Source organism: Rhopalosiphum padi, chromosome 2 (assembly GCF_020882245.1).
Source record: "Rhopalosiphum padi isolate XX-2018 chromosome 2, ASM2088224v1, whole genome shotgun sequence".
NCBI classification, from domain to species: Eukaryota; Metazoa; Arthropoda; class Insecta; order Hemiptera; family Aphididae; genus Rhopalosiphum; species Rhopalosiphum padi.
Window position 1 is genome coordinate 18,431,841 of NC_083598.1, and position 25,615 is coordinate 18,457,455.

A 25,615-nucleotide genomic window follows, 5' to 3' on the forward strand; every position below is an offset into this window, starting at 1 on the left:
ACGAATTCACACATTTTAAAACTTATGACATAAAAATATTTTTAAATTAAGACGTAAAATAAAGAGATAATATAAAATATGCTGTAGAAATGTTCGATGAAATCGACTCGAAACTGAGTTTGCGTGAAACCTTCAAATTACAATAAGGGATCGTTTATTATTAGTTTTTTTCTCACTCACCCGATGAATGGTTTCTTCAAAACCGGATGGATTGCCGACATGGTTTCTGCCGGACATTGGTACACAACGATTTCTGTTATCCATCATTGTCATGCCCAAACAATCGGGAGTGTTGGCCTGAAACATGATTAATTCATGTTAAAATTGGCATATTTATTTTGTTACATTTTTTTCACACGATAAAAGTATAAGAAAATATTTTAAATATAATCAGTAGGTATATAGTATAATACTGTTGCATATATTAAAATAAGACCAATGATATGACGTGAAGTAATTCTTAGTAATAGATAGTCCTCATAGATGACAATAGTATTTAAATCAATCTTGTACATGTATAGTAGAAATAGTAAATTCATAAAAGTTAAAATTGCTATGTAATGAATATTGTCTAATAATGTTTATTAGTCGTATAGTTTAGTAAAATGTAATACATTTAGGTTATCTTGCAGTGGCCATAGTCATCGCGTGTCAAGTGTTATTATTTGATCAGTGAAAAATTAATATTTTTAAACGACTTTTAAAATAAAAATCTAATAAAATATTTTAACGAGGTAATTTAATTTTAAGTTAATTTCGTTGATTCATCATAATAATATTATATAGGATGTCATATTTTTAACACTTATCAATATTAAATAATGTTAAATTAACGCAAATTTATAAAGTTATATTTCTATAACTTAAACGATAACATACTAATTATTAGTTATTATTAATATAATGTTCATCTATACATAATACTATATTACTATACATATAATTATGTAGTAGTATTGAATTAAAAACATAATTAACGCAACTTAATAATTTGTAAATTGTTTAATATAGATAATTATTAACATTTGTTAAATTAGTTATATAGTAGGTATTGTGCAATTACATGATATAATATGTGACTTACTCATTAATTATTAAGAAATTTAATAATTTATTATTTTATAATTGATTTATGGCGACAAATCATTATTAAGGACGGTAAAAATGCAAATATACTTTGTTGAAATAAAAATCAATTAAAACACGTTCATAAATAATACATTAACAGTACTTAAGCTAATATTTAACTTTGTACAATAGTAAAGTTTTTTGGATTCGAAATGGCGCCTTGCCAAAATGGGTTTAGGACTTGTTGGGGTTCTGTACGATAAGGGCAGTGTAATATATATGTTCATAACGAATCAGATAATGAGATTTTGTAGTATTACAACACTATTTGTATGACATACACTTTTTATTGTCAAGCACATTTTGGATAAAAAGTAGATTTAATACTAAAATAAATTGTAAAACGATTCGTTTACGGATATATTATAAATAATATATAAACAATTCAATCATTAACAATAAAACAACACATTTTGTGAATACAATAATAAACAATGCACGGTTCTAACAATAATTATATTAAATTCAAAGTACTACAATGGATTGCTAAATTGGTTTTAAAATTAAGTGGTATGAACATTGTTGGTTAAATTTTCGATAAAGTTGCGAAAAACAGTATAAATAACGGTTAATTAAAGTGACTTTGAACATATATTATGGAATATTTTTGAAAAAAAAAACATTTATTTTAAAACGCAATAATTTATTATTACTTTATCAATTAGTAGATTTATCCCTTCAATGGTGAACCTAGCATCATTATTTTTAAATATAAAACGGGCAAAGTATACAATTTGGGCGTTTTCTACAATGCCCGGTCATTATATAAAATGGCCTTCGTATATTGTGAAATATAGATAATATAATATTTAATAGCAAAGTATTGTTATAATATAATGAATAATATATATTTATACTATAATATTTATATTATTAGAAAATATAATCATTTATTTTTATTTTTATATAATTGATTTTCGCATGTACTGCTTTCATAGCATTTTGATGTGCATAGTCGCTCCGCTGTTTGTAAAATTGATGGTGCTCCGAAAGTTGTGAAAATATCTAATAATACCTAAAAAACTTCTTTAGCACGTTTGTATTTTAACGGTCAAAGTAGTACTTTTTTGTGAGGTGATATCGATAAACCAATATAAACTTATGTATCCATCAATTACTTATATACAACTCCCCATCCGATTATGTTTCATCTCATAAGATGTAATTGGTTGTGCTTTCTTTTTTTTTGACACGATTCGCTATTATTTATTATAAGTATAGCATATAATCATATCTCAAGTAACATTTTTGTATTTTGTATTTACCTCGTGTTCCATTCTTTTTCAACCATCACCGCGACAAATCGATAAATAAACGTTATGCATAATATCAAATAACTCTACATTATAAATATAATATTAATTTCGTTATTTTCATATACTGGTACAATTATTTTTAAAGTTTATAATCATTGGTTTCCTTTTAAAAAAATTGTTTTTTAACAAATCATCTAAATCTGTATTAAACTTTTCCAGATTTGAATTAGAAGTTAGTACGTAATTGAATTACACTCATATATGTCACATTTTATACGTGGACTTCCCATTGTAAGAAAATCGATAAGAACAAACAAAAAAACACACTGATTAATCCAAATATACAAATAATAATCAGTGCTTAATCTAGTCCTGATATTTTGACAATACTTATTTATATATTATTTATATTGCTCAATATACGAAGGCCATTTTATATAATGTTCGTAATATATTGCATTCGATAAATATATATTTATTAATTTACTAATTTTGTCTTGAAAATAATAAAAATAAAATGCTTATTTTGAATTAAAGGAAATAATAATCGAAGTAGGTACCTAAAATTGTTTTGAAATCTAAAATTGAACTAAACATGCATTGTTTAAAATATAACATAAAATGGTCACATATGGTATTCAAAACACGTTGAATTATACACAAATAAAAAGTGTTTGCAAAACCAACCAGAATACTAATCAAAAAAATAGTTATTTCAATTGCGGTCTATAAGAGGATTTTATAAATTTAAAAAATAAAACGTCTACGTGTATTTTATTTTATTTTAATGTACATAAAATCAATGAACATAGTTTAATAAAATAAGATAAAAACACGGTTTAATCGCACTGTTAATGGAAATTAAATACTGAATTCTTTGCTAAAATTAACTTTTAAAACAAATCGATAATTTAAACACAGTATTATGGTATATAAATTTATGAGAACAATTTGTTTTGACGAGTAAGTACTAACAATTAATAACAAATATTATAGGTTTGTTTCAATAAAATATTACGGCTGTTATTGGTTAAACTTTTTTCCTTTTAAAATTTTAAAACTGATCGAAACTAAAAAAAAAAAACCGTTAAATTCTATGCATATAATAATAAAATAAGAGTTGTATCACATCAAAAATGGTTTTAAAAAAATATGCAGAGAATATTTTTAATTTTGAACACTTCAAATTTATTGTTACACGTATATCAAACATATGAGTAAGACTTATAATAATGCTAGTAAAACAACTATAATGTGAGTAGAAATAACCGAGGAAATCTTTTACGACAAAGGGGCTCTAAAATGCCTATCTAAAACGCCGTGTAATCAAAATTTGGTTAAAATTTACATAATATTATATTATACTAGAATTAAAAATTAAGTCAAATATACAATTAAATTAATTATGTTTAATTTAATTTTTATAACTCTTGGATATAGTTTACATATTTATAAAGGTGTAATATTTTTTTTTTTTTTTGAAATCTCGTGTTTTCTATTAATTGTATAGTATCGAATTTAAAATCGACAAAATTTGATTTGCTAATAAATCGAGTTTAAAAAAATTAAGCTCACAATATCCGCAAATAGATACTTGTTACATAGCGCAGTCGTACGAAGCCTTGAGAAGTAGTAATTAATAAGTAGTCAGCAGCGAACAATTAGCAAAACATATATGTAATACTCGTATATACGTAATATGCGTAGTGACTGTTATCTCTAAAAACGTTCTTATAAGCGCAATGAATTATTCTTAAAACCATTAGTATGATTCACAAACAAATGCTTAAATATGGAAAAAATACGGTATATGACGGATAGAAATCAACGAAAAAATAAAGTATACGGCACATTTTTTTGATGTCCAAGATAATACAAAACATTTGGTATAAATACGTATAAATAAAAAAAATGTATAATTATTTATAAATTTTACATTGTATAGTTAAATAAATGATTCATCGTAATTTATTGATTTTGTTTGAAAATGGAATCGTAAAACATAGCAATAAAAATATAGACATAAATATAGAAAAATAAAACGGAATAGTTTACAATTGCTTCTAGGTGAAATTTATAATTCATGTATTTTTAATATATAAATATATAAAACGTATCAAAACAAAATCATGTAGAATGTAGATCATACAATAAGTCGCGAACTCTGTAGATAGATACGCGTATGTGGTAAAGAAGGTATCATCGATTGTTGTAATACATATACGTGTATATGGCTGCCAACAGGGGAAAAGCATAAAACAAATAATGCGACCTGTCCACAGGTTGCCTCGGGGGTATTAGTGTACACTACATTTATAATATATATTATATGTATGTGTATACAACCATGTATAATAATGCGTTTGTGCACTGGCAAAAAACGGTGAGAGCTGGTTGGAATTCGACCGAGGGACGGAAAATTTGGGGGATCGTGCCAAACGTTCGGTAACTTCAACCTCTCCGCCATTGGCACTAATACTTATACACACGACACACATTTTATGTATAGTGATTTTGTGCGTGTGGGAAAAGGCGGAATGTTATCTGAAATAATAGGGGTTTGTGTGTGTGTGTGTGTGTGTATGTTTAGCGTGTGCACAAGTGCGGGTGTAAGGCCAACGTACGACACGAGGAGATTCAGAGAATTTTGGCGAAAAATCGCCAAAATCGTATGTGAAACGATTCGACAATGAGTGGTACTATAGATATTAGATATATAATAAAATTTCAAACACTACCTCAAATCTAATCCGAATAAGCAGTGTGATCTTTTCGGTCAATGTTATATTATGTTTTTATTTTATACTGATTTTTCTAATATACTCTTTTTACTTTAACTTAATTAAATTTTTGCAAAAAAGTCTTACAATTGTAGTTTATAATTTTTTTTAGGTCTTGTTTTTGATTTTGAATGAAAACTTTCATTGAATATTTTTCCTTTAAAATTAAAAATCATCCTGAACACGCTTGTAAGAAATGTATTTATATAATATAAGCTCGAAGCGTATAAATTAATATAAAGTGTCGAGTATTCAAGGATCGTATTATCTTAACTGTGTGGCCACGCCACGGCGCCTGCTGCTACGTGGACGACAAAAAAAAGAATGGAGTTTTTTGTATATTAAAAAGTATTTTCGATTAAAATACGTATAAAGAAAAAAAACCTAAATGTTTATATTCATGAGTTTTTACATTATAATCCGTATGCATTGTAAAGTTTTTGGAGGATAGGATAAAGAAAAATCGAGAGCTGCAGGCTCGGTGATGAATTGTGGGTTGAGTGGTGAAGTAGCGTCATGTCGGTCTCTGAGGTCATTACACACAGAAATCTACTGGTGGTCGGAATGTGTGCGTTCTCTGACGCGAAGTTCCGGTATATATAAACAATGAACGAAAATGGCGACAACAATTCGGACGGGAACAAAATATAACGACACATCATATATAATATTATATGGACGATTAAGCGTTTTCGATTAAGTGTTCTCGCTAAGCCATTGTTTTACATACACTGCACGATCAGCATTGACCAAGACAGAGTATCTATTCAGGACATCGTATTAAACAAACTCATTGTGTATTTATATGGAATGGCATAATTTTTTAAAAACGTTTAGACTGGACTATATATAATTTTAACAGACAGTTTTTAAGGTTTTTTTTAAGAAGGGGGATGAGTTTAAAACCATTTAGAGAATATTATGATACAATTTTTAAAATTATTTAAATTGACGCTTCAGACTTTTACGTGTACGATATATCTTTTAAAAAACGCAAAATGTAATAGAGAAAATAGATGCGTTACTTTCACGTTAAAAATATCACCCGGTGTATGTACGATATACGATGCAGTGCATTTATGTTATATTATATATTACATATTTTTTTTCGTATTAAATCTATTTGAGTGTGAAATGTCATCGCACAGATACGAGAACAAAAGCCCGGTGTCAGATCACCGGTTACCCACCGTGAATTGAGACTTGGAAGAATCAAATTTGGGCGACGATTTGTATACATGGAATACATTAATACATACCTACTAGTACCTTATAATTTATAAATATATATATATATATATATACACACACTCCTACGTCATAATATACGTATTATATAAGCACCGAATGAATATAGGCTACTGTGACAGTATGTTTATATATATATATGTGTGTGCGTGTGTACCCACATTAGATATCTAGAAAAGTCTATATATTTATATAATACTGACAATACGCACGTGCGTCGTAGGCAAAAAATATAAATATACAAATATAAAAATACACATACATATAGTATAAATATATATGCATATATGCATGTAATGTACTTTGGCGAATTTGATTGTACAGCATCCGCGACGACGTCAAGGGTGTATAGTGAAAATAGAAAATCTCGAGGGATTTATTTATTTATTTTTACATTCAATCCTCCTCTCCTCTTTTGCTTTGACTAAATCCGGCGCCGGTCCCTATACTGATTGGCATGCAAATACGTAGAAATACTCGAATCGGTATTCTACTGACACATCATCGTCGTCACCAGAGTACAAACACGATCCACCCGTCACAGGTACACATATAATAATATTACACGTTATCATAAAACAGCATAAGACGATTAAATATTTACCAGAAGCAATCCGGAATAAATATTCGCATATAATTAATATTATTATTAAAATATCGTCTATACTGTTTCCTGTATAGACAACTGTAACATGTTTTTAATTTACGATTTAATCGGAGTTACAAGTTAGATATATAATACTTATTTATACTTTTGACGATTGGATTATCGCGTGATGTTAGCATCAAACAAAGAACATTTTTGTTTGTTTAATAATGAACGACGAGTCAAGAATAAATAAATTAACCAATTATTATTCGTGCGAAATATAAGTAAAATACAGAAATTGCAATGGGTTCGTAAATTTAAATATATTTAGTACATAATTATACACACATTCGGAAGAATATAATAAATAAATAATTTGATGAACCTATTCAATTTTTAATCGACTTATTTAATAAAATAATCAAACCTTACCTAATTTTTAGATTTAAGTTTTCTCAGTATTAATTTATTTTCCAATGACTTTTTTTGATTGTTTAAATCTTATATTTTATTATTAATAATTTTTAGCTATATAAATCATAGTTTATGATGTTTAAAAAGTTTATTACACAGATAAAACGGGTATTTAATTATATGCAATACCTATGCGCATATATTACAAATTTAACACATATATGTATATACAAATAGTTTTTATGAAAAATCGTAAAAACAGTGTTTATGTGTCACAGAAACAATTATCAATAAATATAAAAATCGAATATCGAGCAATATACAGCAATACACTTGTAAGCACGTTCCATGACGTAAATGAATAAAAAGGGGTTGATTTTCTAAGGAAATGTCGTCAACTTTTGCGTGATTGCCATCGTCTTGCCGCTATTTCTATATGTACCTACCTACAGCCACTAGTATATAGCGTCACCGAAATGTCGCATTTGAAATATAAAATGAAAATGTAACAGACATTTTCGGGTCAATAGCTACGATGGGAAAAAGAAAGAGATGGATCGATAAAATTAAAAAAAAAAAACGAGAGAAGAGAAAAAAATTACTAGGGCACAATATATAATACATATAATACATATAAAAATGCATATATAAAAAGACACTTAGCCGAACGATTTTATAGTACCTTAAATTTTTTTTAGTTATATATCAGTCTCGAGTATATACGGCGGTTACCATAGTTACTTGTGAGATTTGGTGAAGTGGGAAGGGGGTCTCTCATAAGCGTTCCATTGGAATGTTTTTTCGAACGTATAGGAATTAATTATGCCATTTGATTTAGAAAAAAAATGGAGGTCAAACCGTTCTCTCCGGGTTTAAAACGTTAATTAACGATTAATGAGAAAACTACCACCTATAATGCCGCCAAACCACACCAAATACACGAACGAGTGGATCGCCGCTACCATCTAGCGCATAAAAGCTTTAGAAACAGCTGTGTGTTATTTTGTACATATACATAGACTGCATATATGTATATATAAACATGAACTCACAATTTGTGTATGTGTTTGTGTTTTTGTGTGTGCGCGCTTGAGTACAGTATTTCCGCCGACAGTAGTTAACACAAAGTGCACACCCGGACCTCTACTCTCACGCGTATTGCAAACAGTAAAATAGTTCGTATCCTTACCCGGGACGAAACGTTTTGTTGACTTCGCGATTTATCTCTCCTGTGGGTCTTGAAGTTTCGTAGAAACCGCGTCAATGTGATCTTCTTTTTGCCGGGTCGGTCTGCAAAACAAATTAAACAACAAATCGCATATTATTAATAACATGCAGTTTTTAAACTTTATTATTATGATTATTATTTGAAGTATGTCTCTCTCTTGTTTATGTTTGTACACCACATTAAACCACTACTTTACAAAGTTATAACCTTTGACAAGATATTATTTTGCTATTTTGAATGTTGCCATTATTTTAGGAACAGAGAATACGAGCACAAAGGAAATATAGGAATAAATCAACGCTGACAAGGTGTGCGCGGGTAAGCACACTAACCTGCCTGCTGAACAACACATCGACACGTTTGCCACAAATACGCCGAAACCTTTGGAAAACAAACCACATTTTCGAGCATACACTATATCGTCCGTCTATCTCACTTCAATCCTCTCCCCCCCATGACAACGATTCAAATCCCCCACAACCCGGTTTCCTCCCCCGGGATACCGTCTAATTTCCATTTAAATTTTATCCCGGGCTCACTGGATGAAATCCATTTCGGCCTTGGGAAAACCACGAAATTGCTGAGTTTCCCTGATCCAAAAAATAAAAGGGTGGAAGCGAGGAGAAAGACAGAGACAGGGGAAAAGAGTAAAAGAGAGAAAAGGTCTTTCCACATCTCTCTCATTCTTTGGTTTCGCAGGGTCCCAACTTTCCACCACTATCGTCATGTAAAGAAGATGGAAATTCTTATTTTAATATCGTTTCTGTTAAGTGTACCGAATAAACGAGCTTTGGAATGGAGTGGAAGGACCTTTTTCATTTTTAATTAACTCACCGTACAAAATAAAAAATATAATAAAAATAAAAATAAAAATACAGAAAGTTATCTACAGTTATAATAATACTATTATCATGAACAGTTAGATATTTGTTTAATATTATTTATTAATATGCAATCAGATATGAGTAAAAATTATTGAAACTGCTCTTCGTCAGGCTATTACTGTTTTGTAATGCAAATTATAAATATTGATTACGGATTATGTAAAAAAAAATAAATATGTTTATTTACCTGCAGGAGGAAACTCGTAGAAATATGCAGATCTCGGACTTAGGCACCTGAAACATACAATATGATACGTAATATTTAATAATAAATATTTGATATGCATAAAACCATTTAAAAAATATGTTTGACCATATTATATTTAAAAAATATTATCAAGTAAATACTATATAAAATCCTTTTTTTAAATATATATATTAATCGCAGAACTGTGGTCAATTTTTCGATAACATATTATACTACTATCTTTATCCTATATAGTATATAACTACACAGTAATAACTATAAAAAAGGATTGTTGAAAAATATTTATTTATGGGAAAAGATTTTTTTAAGATAATATGCAGTGTATAAACTTTTTGAACGTTGTTTATACATTTGATCATTTTGCACCTAAAAAAGTCTTATCATTTAAGTGATTTTTGAGTACCTATATCATATTATACTCAAATATCTGAATATTATTTTGGAATATACTGTATACTCCAATATTATTTAGAAACCACGAGTAAATGTAGCATTTTATCTAAAAAAAACATGTATAATATACTCGTATTTGCATCTATAATTATTAATCTATAAGATTTATCCTCTATTCAACGATTTATATTTTTATAATTCATATTTAAATCTAAAATGCATATTTGCGTTTATTCAGGTTACGCGATTTTACATTTCATAAAACGTACTATACAAACATATGAATAATTACGAGGATTTATTATATAGATTCATAATACAATTCGCGAATGAATACAATGCTTTCATTGATAACTGTTTCATATTTTACTAAATGATACAATAATAGGCACGAATATACTAATAATATTTTACACGTAATAATGATTTAATTATTTTAATTGTATGAAAGCGAGCTGAAATATATATTGTAATTGAATAATACATTTAATTTAAATAGTAGACGATAGGAATGATAAATAATAATAAAAAAAAAAACCTAAAAATCACTCTATAATATATGTTTGCAAAAATCAAATTTAACTTTGAGACTAAGCGAGTGTTTCGGGAGATACGGGATAAGATTCCTCGGGGATAGCAGCTAAGAACGATAATAAAAGTTGTAATGCCTTCGTTCAAAAGAAATAATAATAATAAATATATAAAATGTAAGAATGGAAATGATTTATGACGTGTAATAAATTATACGTAATCATTACACGGTCTTATTTATTATGTAATCGAAACTTAATGTATAACGTAGCTAAGAAGCTACGGCAGCAACCGAGAATACCACAACAAAATGTTTGATGTTCACTGTGTAAAATAATATATATATGATAATAATAAAACGAGATTTCCAGACTGTAAATAATTAAACAGATTAAAGACACGTATTATACATAATGCATTATATGCGGCCATGATCAGACTGCGTTATATTTATATATTATATTATACACGTTATACTATACACACGAAGATATTACTCGTATATACAATACGACATGAACAAAATAATAAATGGCTATTAACTGATTAAAAACATAATACAACGATGATATGACCTATTTAAATGTTGCAGAGATAAACACACATTTTAAAATTGAATTAAAATACAAACAAAATATGTTTATTGTATAATGTGCTTATATGGCTTAATATATTATGATTTAAAAACAATACTTATGGTTTACTGTTAATAATTTGAATAAAAAAAAGGTATTACAAATCTGTTAAAATTCTTGAGTATTCAAGTAAGTACATAACCTAATTCACGATCAAGGGAGGATTAACTACGTATAGGCTAAGTAGGCTTGGGTGTAGGATCGCTAATTTTAAGTTTTATAAGCGGCGCTACCCAAGGACAGAACCAACATATTTTCTCGGGGAAAAATAATGATTTTTTTAAATCACAAACATTTTTCTTTTGTAATAAATATAAAAATAATGGAAACCCGTTAATGTATTAAATTTTAGTTGAATTTTATGTTCAGAGAAATTTATAGATGTATTCCTTGTTTATTTAAACAGTCTGATGACAAATCAGTTGGAGAGAATTGTAAAAATATTACAAGTCGTTTTGCTTCTGACAAAATATTGTATGATGAATGTAACTATTTTAAATGTATGTCCTCAACTGAAGTGTCACCGAATAAAATGTTACATATTTTTTATAAAAACAAATGATAGCTATTATGATATTTTTCCCTTATTGTTTTGAGAATGTACTTGGCTACTGCACTTACTAATTGTTTAGAGAATATTCTTTTTCTACTCTTAAACGCATAAAAAGCTGTTTGAGGTCTACAACAACATCAAATCGATTAAATGAATTATCTCTATTAAATATAGAAAATTAATTTCTTCAAAGCTTAGGTAGTTCTGATATATAGTTACTGAATTCGCTAACAGGAATCAGGAAAAAAATTAATTGAAGTTAATATAATATTTTATGTAAATGCAAGTAATTAACATAATAAATTTGTAGTTACTAAACTTATTTTGTTGTAATTTGTTTGTTTTTATACGATTTTTTCAATGTAAAATGTACCTATGGTTAAAAAAAATGATAAATAATAATAAGGGCGCCATTTTATACAAGCCTTAGGGACGCTAAATTTCTTAATCTGGCATTGTTTGCAATTTCTAAAATAATTTACATGCATGTATTATAATACACAAAAAGTGCGATAATTGTCGGCGTACCTACACCCATCGCAAAGACGCGTAATTTACCTATATAGGTAGATGCTATAATATGGCTTGCACTTACATACTTGAAACCCACATTCTTAGTCCCATTTAACCTTATAGTACCAGTAGCAACAGCAGCAGTGATTTGGGCAATTTCTATTGTAAATTCCTGACAACACACACACACTTTTGGTCACATATTTTCGACAGCATACCATCGCTGTTATGGTTTACGAGAAAACCGCAGAACGCGTAGAGTCCGGCAGACACCCGAAGCGTAAGCTCGACATGTCCCATGGTGCCGACGAAATTTAACGCGATAAAATATTTATATATTATATTTAAGTTTAACTTCGTAAAATTATGTAGCTCTTTTGGGAGAAAAAAAAAATTCCAATCAATAAAAATGTTAGCAATTGTAGCAGTTGTAGCTGGTAATACGCACACAATAATATCGAATTCCACCGCGAACAATGAAATTTTGACAAAACTAAAAAGAACTTTTTATAACCGCTCTCAGTGCAACGGGATCGAATTACGCTGATGCGAGTGATATATATATATTATATAATTCAGTATTATTATTATTAAGCACGGACAGAGCGGATGTAGGCTATACAGCGGCGCTACTATAAGATAGGTTGTCGCGTAGACGAATAGCCACGTTTTGTCATCGATCGGTGGGGGGGGGGGGGGGGGTGTAGAGTTGTAGTAGCAATTTTTTTATATTATATTATTTCACTAGTCGCCGTTGTGTTTTCGTCGGCCGGGGGACGATATTTAATACTTTTCTTTTCTTTGTAGGTATGTATGTATACATAATATAGAGAGATCACATCACTCACAAAGAACCGAATGTCAACGCTCTGGTATATAAATACTACTACTACTACTAATAATAATAATCGTAATAAACAAGCGTATACAACTACAAACGCCGACGAAAACTGATAAATGCATGTCCGGCGGCGGTGTGGCGTACAGAAACGGTTGTGTATACTGTATACATATATTATAATAATATTAATATAGTTGTACTGCACAAGCAGCAGGTCGTGCGCAGAAAACACTCTTCATTTATTTTAATTTAGAGGTCCCTTTTGCCCGGCGGTAGTAAACCACCGTCGATGACGACAAGAGAGTTTGCGACGAATCCGGCTGGCCAGACTAAGTTGGCGGCGGTGTGGCGGAGTTTATATGGGGTAGTCGGGGCGAGGGTTAGAATATTAAAAAAACAAAAAGTCATCCGATTAAAATATACGAGCTAATTTTACATCAATTTAATTTTGCAGTACAAATTATATCTAATTAATAAAAGTGCTCAAGCGATCGCGAATCACGCGATTACGCTAAAATTCGAATGAGCGCACATATATCGTATTATATAGATATTCATAATACTAGCTATACATGTAGGTACACATAAATATATTATGGTGTTAATGCCATACCCCGGGAATAACGGCTGGCTATTATTATTACTTTATATAGAGTTAATAGCAGCATATTATAGTGAAACACATATAATATATATAATACATATATATTATATATACTTAGTACTTAAGTACACAGTTTTAAGTAGTAATGACCTATGACGTATGTTGACAATTTTAAACGTATACCCGAAATCAATATAATATATTAATATATTATATTAAGTAGGTACATATTTATGTACATGCGAGTTATTTGGACTCCTAAATATATTTTTTACCCATACATATGTATTTAAATGCATGTATTTATGAACGCGGTACACGTATAGCAATAGGTTTCAACCAATCAATTCGCTCTAGTATCGCCGGAAAGGTTAATCGATATTTTCTTACCGAGGGTTATTAATATTTAATACTAATATATATAAATATATATACACACATATATATTATATACGTCATATAATATACAATACACACACACACACACACACACACACACACACACACACACACACACACACACACACACACACACACACACACACACACACACACACACACACACACACACACACACACACACATACTGTAGTCACAACGCTATACTTGTATATAAATATAATATAACCGTATTTCCATTACTCTTGTTCTTTATGTTTTAGTTTAGTTGAGTTTAGAATGTACGATGTATTAATATTTATAGTAGTCTACCTGACAAATTATATTTAATAAATAAAATCTGATTTATAGTAATTGTGCGAAAAATAATAATACGAGAACAGAGTACATTCAACGAAAGTAATAATAGTATAGGTAAATAAAAAAATTTGATTACACAAAGGTGTTTTTTTCATTTTACAGCCGAAAGTAACTTTTTTTACGACGGAATAAGAATAATATTTAATAATTGTAACTATTGGAAAGAGTCATGATGAATTTACCGTATATAATAGCATTGTGTGAAGTAATTCCTTATTATGTTAAATATTGTATAAAAAAAATAGAAGCGTTTACAAATAATTAAAGTTATAATAAACAATCAACCAAAAATAAATAAATTATTAATTCATTCAATGTCACTTAAATTATTAGAAAATACTACGAATATCAGACATTTTCGATTACAATTATGTAAAATGTAAGACTCGTTTTATTGGATTCTTAAAACTTTGACAGAATCATTTACATAAAAACAAACAGAAAATGTCTCAATATTTTATAAGACAATCGCTTACACGAATATAAATAAATTATACAATGTATACACGTCGCGGTATAAGTGGTGATGCATCAAAATTGCATATATAATACGCCGTCTTCATATGTTTTATGAACCGATAACATTTACAGAAGCCATTTATAAATTATTGCTATTGTTATTTTCTTAATTTACTAATACATATCAATTTATTATTATTTATAGATATACAATTTATTTAACTATAGAATGAATAATTGTAGTTATTTTTTATAGTAAAACATTTTAAATGTAATAACTACGTTCAGCCGTTATACAACTTAAGACTGCGCTAACAATTTTGTTTTGTTAACTTGTCAGTAACCCGAGGAGAAAAACAATAAGTAAACGAAGGATTGATTTAATCTGCTTAAGAGATACGTGTTAAAATACATAGCGAACGCTATAAATACTATTTGACGTCAGTATGCAAACAAATCTTTAACGTAAAAACCTCATGGCTGTTTTATTAAATCCCAGGAGATTTACATTGAAATCTAATAACTACTATTAGCTGATTAAAACTATTAAAAACAACGTAAATTACTAAATAGATTGTCGAAAATGTACACTTCGTAAACAACGCCATGACACGGTTTTATTATTTTACCTTGTATATTATCTTTAATACCATAAACATTAAATTTATGTTAAGTATTATAAGCGTTTTTTACGCATATAATACACATATATTTCTTTAAGTGTTAAAATTATATGCAGACTATTTATATCAAATAAAAATTTTATTTTAATTGTTTATTAAGGTTTGGAATAAATTGATTTATTATAATTTTAATAGTCAATAGATTGTTAAGGAAAATTAAAAATAGCCGAAATTCTGAAATTATAAATCGAATTCATTCTGAAAAATAACAAATGTTAAAAATAATGTTAAAAAACTTAATACTTCAGCTTAACGAATTTTAAATTTTCTTATTTCTTATTTAATTATAGAAGTAAAAACAATAGATAGTTGATGAGGTATTAAACTCTTAATGACATCATCACTTTTAAACAGTAATCTTAATTAAACAGAATAATTACGAAGCGTTTACTTAATAAATATTAAAGATAATAAAACGATATTGTTAGTAAAAAAAAAAATATCAGTGTTTCAAATAACTGGAGAAGCACAGCAAATTAAATTTTAAGTTCATTTAATATGTAAGTAATGAGATTTTATTTCTAAGTAAAAATTAAACAAAAATGCTTCTACGTTTTAAATTGCATCAACAATACTGAATTAATTATATACTCATGGAACTTTAACATTCTAAAATGTTTTTAGTTAATAATTCAATAAATCATAAATTACTTAACAGTAGTACCCAAATATTGGAAACTTTAAACTGTATCAACTGTCAAGACCTTAAAGTACAGATAATACAATACGTATATTACTATATTAGTCCATTGTTATTGCTAAAAGTTTTTACTATGTAAATAACATTCAAACCACTAATTTATATCAAAACGCATTTACCGTAATCTGTGATAATATTTTCTAACTAATCGTTTTTTTAAGGAAACGGACCACAACCCTGTTCATCATCTGATTTAAAAAGTTAAAAATAAAAATAATTTCAATTGTATGTACTAAATAATATTGCCCTGTTCAAAAAATACTTCAAAAGCGGTTTTATTTTAAAATGCTTATAAGTTTAAAAATTTCAAATTTGTATAAAAGTTTAAGCGAAAACATTCAAATGAATGTAGATACAGTTTTTAATCTTGCACGTAAATTATAAAAGATTCCAAGAAACGTGTACAGCTTTGTCCTGTTAACATATCTAATAGCTGAGTATACATTTAATATATTATTAACGTAAATATGCATTACGAGGCGAAGGAAAAACTGCGATAGCAAACACTACCCGTCGAATTAATATGTTTAATGTATATAAATGATTTACACATTACGATTTTACCGTTTAGCCATTCCATTGATGGACATGATCTCCGAAAACTACATCTCGTTGGGGTAGTGATTGAGGTGGCTACGTACTTTTAAAATATGAATAACACGATATATCAGCCTAGAAGCGGTGTATAGAACCACTGCTAACGGTGACTGTCAGAGGAATGTAAATAGGATTGACGTACGATTAAGTCGACTAAAAAATTTTTGCGATCGATAATATGAATAACGATCATATTTGTACGGATATTATTATAATATATCCCTTCAGTGCATATAAATAGAATATTATACACGATTCACCGACAGCTGATGGTTATTCGCCCTTTACCGCGTGTATAAGAATAAAAGTCGTTATTATATTATAATCGCAGGGGAGTGTGGTGCAATGGTCACACTGCTATCCGTGAGATGCGCAGTCATTAGTAAGAATTTCGGTAGAGTACAAAAAATACTACTTCGTATTCCCTGCCATCGTTCCGACTGCTCTGCACCCTGCCAGGCCCACTCCACAACATGTGAAAAATTCTCTTCATAGAGAAGGGAGTATTAGTAGGCTAGACGTACTCTATGTCTCTACCTATTAAGTGATATGATATTGACAAAAATGATAAAGTCGTTCTAGCGAATAAAAAATAATGAAAAAAAAAATATTGTAATTTGGGGTAGCCGCATTTTTATAGTTACCTGCAGAAAAAGCAATTTACACTATAGGTATCACGCGTGCCTATATCAGTCGGTGCTAAACGAGACATTAACCTCAACCAAGAATGAGAGCGGGGAGGGGGGGTCAAAACGAGTGTAAATATTGACTGTTCGGCGCCAATATATTATAAAAGCTGACTGCGCTAAATCGTACTATATATATTAAAGTATATAAATTCTTTAGCATTTTTTCCGTATTACGGCAAGTCCACCGCACTACGCAGAGAGTGACTGTGTATATATACGCACAATCTCACCTTTCTGCCTTCGACCGAGTGCTGTACAAACAATAAGACGCGCGCGCCACACATAACTGCGGTGTTTCCGTGAGCACAGCTATAGTAATAGCTATATATAGCACAATATAGCGCCTCGCTTTATAAAACTATTGTGTATTATATAGCGGCCGTTATATTGATATTTACCTTAGTCATCGCTACCCGCCCACTCTATTCCGTCACTCACCGCCCACGACCACAGTCGATAACTAGACACACATCACTATACTATACATTATTATTTATATTCTTAAGGGTAGAGTCACAGTCGAGCATAACGTGCTCAGAACTGTCGATACATTTGCATTAAATTACCTTATAAAACGCGTATGATTTAAAAAAAAAACATATAAATATTTATTATAAAAATTTAAATTGTACAACCGGGAGCAAAACAAATTCTAAATACGGTACTGATTAAACTTATACACGAGATATATCGTATATTATAATGAATATTATTATTAAACCTCAGTGTAGACAATTTTTAAATCATATACATATGTTTGATGGGGATTGCTTCGATAATAAGTATAACCATCTTCAAATAGTCCATATAACAGTGGTACGCTGTATTTTGATTAACGTGCATCTTGAAAAGGAAAATATATCAATTGACCGAGTCTATATTCGTTTTCAGGTAAATAAAATAATAACGACGTTTAAAAAAACGAAAAGTAGATGATGCCTTCAAAGCCTCGGGATATTTTTAATGAGGCTCGCGTCTGCCGTATATACGAGACGCACCCGGTTCTTTTCCGGAAATGATAGTAATATTATATAGATTTTCTTTTAGAAGTAAAGGCATTTGTAAGTAAATATATGCGTATATAGAATACGTGTATACAACCAAATACCCGAGAAACCACGTAGTGGAAAGTAGCAAGAGGGCGGGGAAGATTCACATATTGTATAGCTCTTTAAAAATCGTAATCTCGCAAAGTTAAGCCAACAAAGTATTGCTTTTCATTATTGCATACTATTTTTTAACTTAAACTTTTCAATTTTTTTCCCTCTATCACACCAAGTTTTTATTTGCTTTACTTTTACCATTGTGTGGATCTAATAAAATGATCCTATTTCACGGGTCATTTCCTAATCGTAGTTTATGCGCATTGTACACCTTTATCAGTCTTTATTGTTATTTTTCTATCTCGAATATAAACGATAAAATAATAACAAGATTACAGTATGTGGCTCTAACATTTAGTGATATATATACAATATACATACTAATATTATATGTACTTACTAGAATAATAAATAAGTATTATGTATGTCACCAAAAACATAATTATATATTTGTAACTTTATAAGTTTTTTTATAGTAATAAATTCGATGAGTTATCAATTCTCGGGCCAATAATGAATATTGCATTCATCTATTGCATTGTATTAAAGATCCTAATAACAAAGTTAAAGCAACTATTTAAAAATAAACTCTCAATAAGCCACAAAGAATTCATTTTCCAACCATGTTTTGTAAAGTAAATTCAAAACTTATGTATTTGTGTGAAAATAAAATAAGGGTATTATATTATATAACTGAAAAAAATGTAACTAATCATTCAAAACAATTTACCATTTATAATATTTTTTTATTTCGGTAAATCGTACTACTTTTTAAGTATCGTATATGACTTGAGTTGAATATAAAATTATATTCAATTTTTTAATTAATAATTAAAAATTATGTTCTAATGAAAATGATTAAAATAAAAAATTGATAGAATATCCCGCGAAAATGAGTGTGGAGTATTGTTTTATGCAATTACAGTACAAACAAAGTGAGCATTTAAATGAAAATTGAATGTTTTACAATTCATTAACTCATGGATTATAATTAAAAGTTTAGAATTTTATTTCAACATAAGATAGTGCTAATATAGATTTATAAATTCACTGTTACACACTACTTGAATAGAGTATAATAATTATAATTTTTTTTAAATTATTTAAATTGTTTAATTTTTAATAATATACATAGCTAAACATACATCAATTCGTCTCATCAGATTCCTTTTTTTCTCTGTCTATATATACTTAAGTTCAATGAAGTTAATTTAGATCTTAAACATTTCATACGTATACGAAATAACATTATATAATAAAACCTCATAATTATATCAGACAATAGACGCAGTAGTACCTACAGCACATTATTTGAAGATAATTTAATTTGTAGTTGAATTAACCAAGGATTGTTATTAAACATAATTGCAGATATGTATAATTATTAAAATCACATTTTAAAATAGAATTACTGATATAAAAATGTTTAGTTCAAAATATATTAAATATTTAATTTAGCAATAGTAAATTATTGGCGCGTTGTGACCAAATTATCCTCTGACCTGTACACATAGGGGAAAGATAACGTTAGGAGATTTAGGGAAAAGATAAAAACCGGATATATACGTATATAAAAATATATATAATTTAAAGTATGATATAATTCTACAGAATACAAATAAAAATCGTGCCCGCAACACAACTCACGGATCATTGAACAAAACGTTACAATTCTCTTGCATTACCGATAAACATATTACGTATATATATATATATCATGTCTTTTGTCGACCATTGAACAAACATAATGCTGAGCAGATAAAACCTCGTAAGAAAAACAAGTAAAAAAAAGTATGTGCTTACCCCTTACCCCAAACATAAATAGTTCCACGTAAATAATACATATGGTTCGTGAAAAATAAAATATTTTAAATTATGAACATGTTAAATATATTTTAATGCAAGCCACCATAAGTCCGTACGTCAATAAATAGGTAAAGCAAAGCATTATAATAATAGGAAAAAATAAAAAGGAATGTTAAAAAAATCATGACGTTTTAAGCGTTATTGAAAGATGATATTTTCTAGAATATGTTTCAAAGTTTAAAATTTCAATTTTAAGCTAACATAAAAACATGCATAAATGTAAACAAAATACAGCATATTATCATATATTATGTCAGCGAAAACTATAATAACAATAGGTCACCCGGCAAATAAATAAGTAGGGCTGTGCATTTGTAGAAAAATGCATTTTTTTTTTTGGTGGTTGTGAAACATAGATAATTAAGTATAAAATTTGAATAATGTAACAATAAATCCATTTATAAAACTTTTATTTTGCAATTTTTATTTTTTTTTTATTTTTTAGGTCATATTTTACTTTTTTAGTTCATTTTTTGGTATTTTTTAATTTAATTCCATTAATTAACATCTTTGAAAACCTATAAAAATTTTTTTTAAAAATGTTTCGGGCAAATAGCATTAAAGAATCAATAAATTTCAAAATTCAAATTCAAATTCAAATTAAATCAACTTTTTATTAAATAAATATATTTTTATGCATATAATATACTAATATCATTATAAAAATTAAATTAAAAACCATTTTAAGTGCATTTTGTTCTATAATTTTTGAAATTTTGAATGCATTTTTTAAGGTTTTTTAGTGCATTAAATTCACAGCCCTAGTTAAAATAGTTATTTAAAATAAAGAAAACGAAATAATTTTCAAAGAGACGATTTTTATCAAACCAAATGAAATCACTTCTTTAATTATTCATATTTCCCAACAAGCATTCTAAAAATCCAATACCATACCTTTATTTACGATATTTATTCAGCATGAAATCAACCAATTAAGGAGCTCGAATGTCAGTGTTTTATATATTAATACTTATTAGTATTGTATATCAGTATATATCTATTGCGTATAATATACCATATTATTATGTAGTGTAAATCTGATCATTATTTTCCATATATGGACTCTATTGAACCATCTTCAAAGCAGATGTTCGTTGTTCGTTTTTAATGCGAAATATTTCTGGGACGTTCATTTGCCGGGTGTTTCGTAAAGTCACTCACCCTATCTTTGGCACCGTATAATAATTGCATTAATAGGCTATTCTAAATTTCTAACGGCATCGTAATATTCAGGCATCAGCTTAAAGTAATAAATAACTCGCGGTCTGTTTGCAATTCCTCTTAACCTTATATATATATATATACATAATTGGAGATATTTAACATATTTATTGAATTGTGTTTTATTTATCTAACCTTTTTTGGCATCCTCTTCGACAAAAAAAAAAACAAAATATACCTAAAATACCGTATTCAGTAGCTTCTCTGTAAGAGAAAACTGTTCTAAAGTGATATCTATAATTGCCTCAGATTTTCGAAATAAGAATGATAAATGTATACAAATGACAAATAATTTTTGACGGAACCATTAAAATAAACCATTATATTTGTATGAACACATTTATAATTTACAAATATTTTAAATACTTATGATTGATGTATCACAAAGATTTACTGCAGGTTTAAGTAATGGCGTAACAGAATATTATACATATTTTCAACGGCTTTAATAGAATACATTTGAATCCATTACAAGATAATTTTCTGAATATCATTATTAAAAATAATATAGTTTTTAAATTTGGTAATACTTATAGCAGTGTTTTTTCATTTATCAACATTTATCAAAATGAAACCACGGAATACGGATTTGTTTTATTAAATATGTTTTTTAATTTTTTATTTATTACTTAGGTATTTATAGTATTGTGTGGCAGTTAAACTAAATTTTTTTTTTTTGAATTTAAAGTGGAAAACCGAAACTTACCACAAAAACTATTATTACAATTAAGTATATACGACATGTATTTGAAACATTTTGGAAATGTAAGCCAAAAAATATTAGAAATAAAGTATTAATTGTATAGAATCTTTATGTAATATAGTTAGATCAGTCAATGATTGAGGGTAACTTAATTTTGGTTAAATTTTAATCATCATAAAGAAAATTTTAGAAGATTACATCTAAGGACAGTTAGATTATGTATATTATACTATTTTTCAAATAATAACGCACCGGGCGACATACGAAAACCGGTAAAAATTCGCGTATGTACACAACAGCTTAAGCTGATTGCGAAAAATTATAAAACAATTATTACTCATTTTGTAATGGTGGTGTATTGTTCCACCGTTGATAACAATGCGCAACGCAGTACGCATCGTTCGAGATGGAAAAATAGTATAGTGCGTTCTGAAAAGTGTAAATACAATTGTTTGTGAACTTCTTAATAATTTAAAATTCTAGAAAAAGCAAAGAAAAAAAAATTACAAACGAGACATATCATATAACATTATTTGGCATTTTTTAAGAAGTAGGATAATGGGATTTCTACTAAGTACTTGAAAAAATTAGCACGAGACTTATATGAATAAAAAATAAAATATACAAATAAAACTAGAGTGAATGTTGAAAATGGAAAAACTATTTAAATCATCATTAAAATGTAATAATATACTTAATACATAATTCAATTTATGATCATTGAGCTCAACTATATTCAAAAAACAAATACGCTTCAAAGTTTAAACTTTTGGCGGGCTGCTTTTTTTAGCGTGTGTTTCAATTTTAATTTTAATACAATCACGTTCTAAAAACTATTCCAAGGCGAGTCGTTTTTGCGATTTGTAAACGTTTTTGTTGTCAAATAAATTGTATGATAAATAAGTTTTCAGGCTCTACTAATAAAATAAACATCACAAAGATGTAACATATTTAGGAAAATGTTTGATAATAGTTTGTCTCAATTGAGAAACAAACGAAGAGTTTTATAATAAACGAATACAACATTAAGCAGATTAAAATTAAATCAATTTTCAGCGCCCGCAAATTTCGATACATATTTATGAGTTCACTAAAAGCGAATCAAAAATAAAAACAGAAAAACTCGCAACCATGGAGCACAAAGATTAAAAATAACGTCCGTCGCTTACATCGTTATATACGGTCCACACACCTTTAGTGGATCACGAGATAAAATTCATGACGTTTTACTTGTATATAATATATTCCAGTATAAAATAAGGTAATGTAAACGGTAATAAATTTCGTCGGAATATCCTACTAAGACATCATAAACGTTCACCGCTGTACAGTGCCCTGTTTCTATCAAATTCATATATATATATATATATCATTTCATACATTTGCAACAAGCTGTACAATTTCACACTGTATATAATATGTGCATGGGACATTGTGTACAGACGGTTCGTTAATTCCGTGACCCAATTCTCTGTGCACGCGTGTATACGCACCGAAACGAAATGTTCGAAACGACCATATATCATCGCAACCAAGTGGAAAATTGTGTTTAAATTTTGATGTATAATATATTATTTAATATTTATTAATATTTTGTTTTTATTGTGCCGCTGCACGAACATAATGATTTGCTACGGCGGTCCCCACATTATATTATAATACAAGTACATATACATGCGTCCCAGAGTTCTCTTCCCCATCCACATCCACAACGAGATTGCTTAAACCGTTTATATTTTGACGTTTTCAGTGTGGCTGTTTGCCGAACGTGTCTGAAAGGCTTAACTGCAACGGTTTGTGGGGTAGGAGTAGAGGATGCGTCGGCGGCAGTAATGAAGCTCGGACTTTGATTATCGCCAGGTAATCCGGTGGCTCGCCGGCACACGTTCCTGCTTCACTCCCCCAATAAATCAACCATATAATTCGTGTTTGCCCACCAGCGTCGGCACTCCCTATACAACAATAATCTACCCACCTCCTCTTCGTGTTGCGCGCACACACACACACACACACACACACACACTCAAACATAACTTCCTCGTGTCCACCAACTCCGCTCATTATGCAAATCCCGTATCAAAAGCACTATAATATTGGTAACCACGGACGCAACTTTGCATCAAAATGTTCTAAATCTGTTTATTACGCCTCGTAGAACAAATTTACTAGACAAATGTATGTTCTGCATATATTATGTCAAGTCGTTATGTATAGAATTACTCTGGCCTTGTCTATATAGCGCCTCGCAGTCGACACAAACGGGATATAGCCTGAGAGGAGGAATGGTTGGACGACGGCGACCTGCAAAATCTACGTAACATCGATGAATGAAACTTTATCAAATATCTGTGTGATACACCGCAATTTGTAGCCATGGTCATTTACGCTGAAATAATACACTTATATATATATGTACTATGTATACAGTTTACATTAAATTCACGAGATCTACGCGGATCCTTAGATATATATTCAGGTTATACACGCGTGCATGCAGTGTCAACATATAGTGTTTATATTTTTAAATCTCATTTTAAATTTAGTAGCTAGAATCTTACATGAATAAAAATAAATCACGAATGTTATACAATATGGAACACTTACATTTAGAGACGCCTACATTTCAAAGGAGAGATTTTCATCTGTTTTTAAAAACAAAAAAATAAATTGACTTTGAAAAACTACATCAAAAATCCTGATATTGTTTTTCATCTACTTTCATTATTTGTTTTCGCTCGTCAATATTTTAGAATATACATTATACAATTATAATGAATATTATACTGGGCGTTTCACAAAGGAGAATACACATCATTTTCTATAGTTTTACCATTTCAATAACAAAATTATGCATTATTCATGGCCTTACTCATACTAAATTGAAATATAAATGAAAAAGTCGAAAACAGATGTGTAATAATGCTTATATAAAAGGCAATAAAATAAGTATGTATAAATAATAACCAGAAAGTTTAATACTTTATAAAATACCGCTTCTACTTCAGATATGAAATATCTACTCTTGTTCGT

At 28.8% G+C, this 25,615-nt stretch overlaps 1 protein-coding gene across 1 annotated transcript in view; it reads right to left on the reverse strand.

The window, feature by feature from the left end:
- LOC132919636 (uncharacterized) overlaps window positions 1–25,615 on the reverse strand; it is a 71,294-nt gene that overhangs the window by 11,823 nt on the left and 33,856 nt on the right. Inside the window, exons 4-6 of the mRNA XM_060981371.1 lie at window positions 9,715–9,761; window positions 8,605–8,705; window positions 181–297 (exon numbers count right to left, since the gene is read on the reverse strand). Of these exons, the coding sequence (XP_060837354.1) occupies window positions 181–297; window positions 8,605–8,705; window positions 9,715–9,761 (265 nt within the window). The remainder of the gene's footprint in view (window positions 1–180; window positions 298–8,604; window positions 8,706–9,714; window positions 9,762–25,615) is intronic.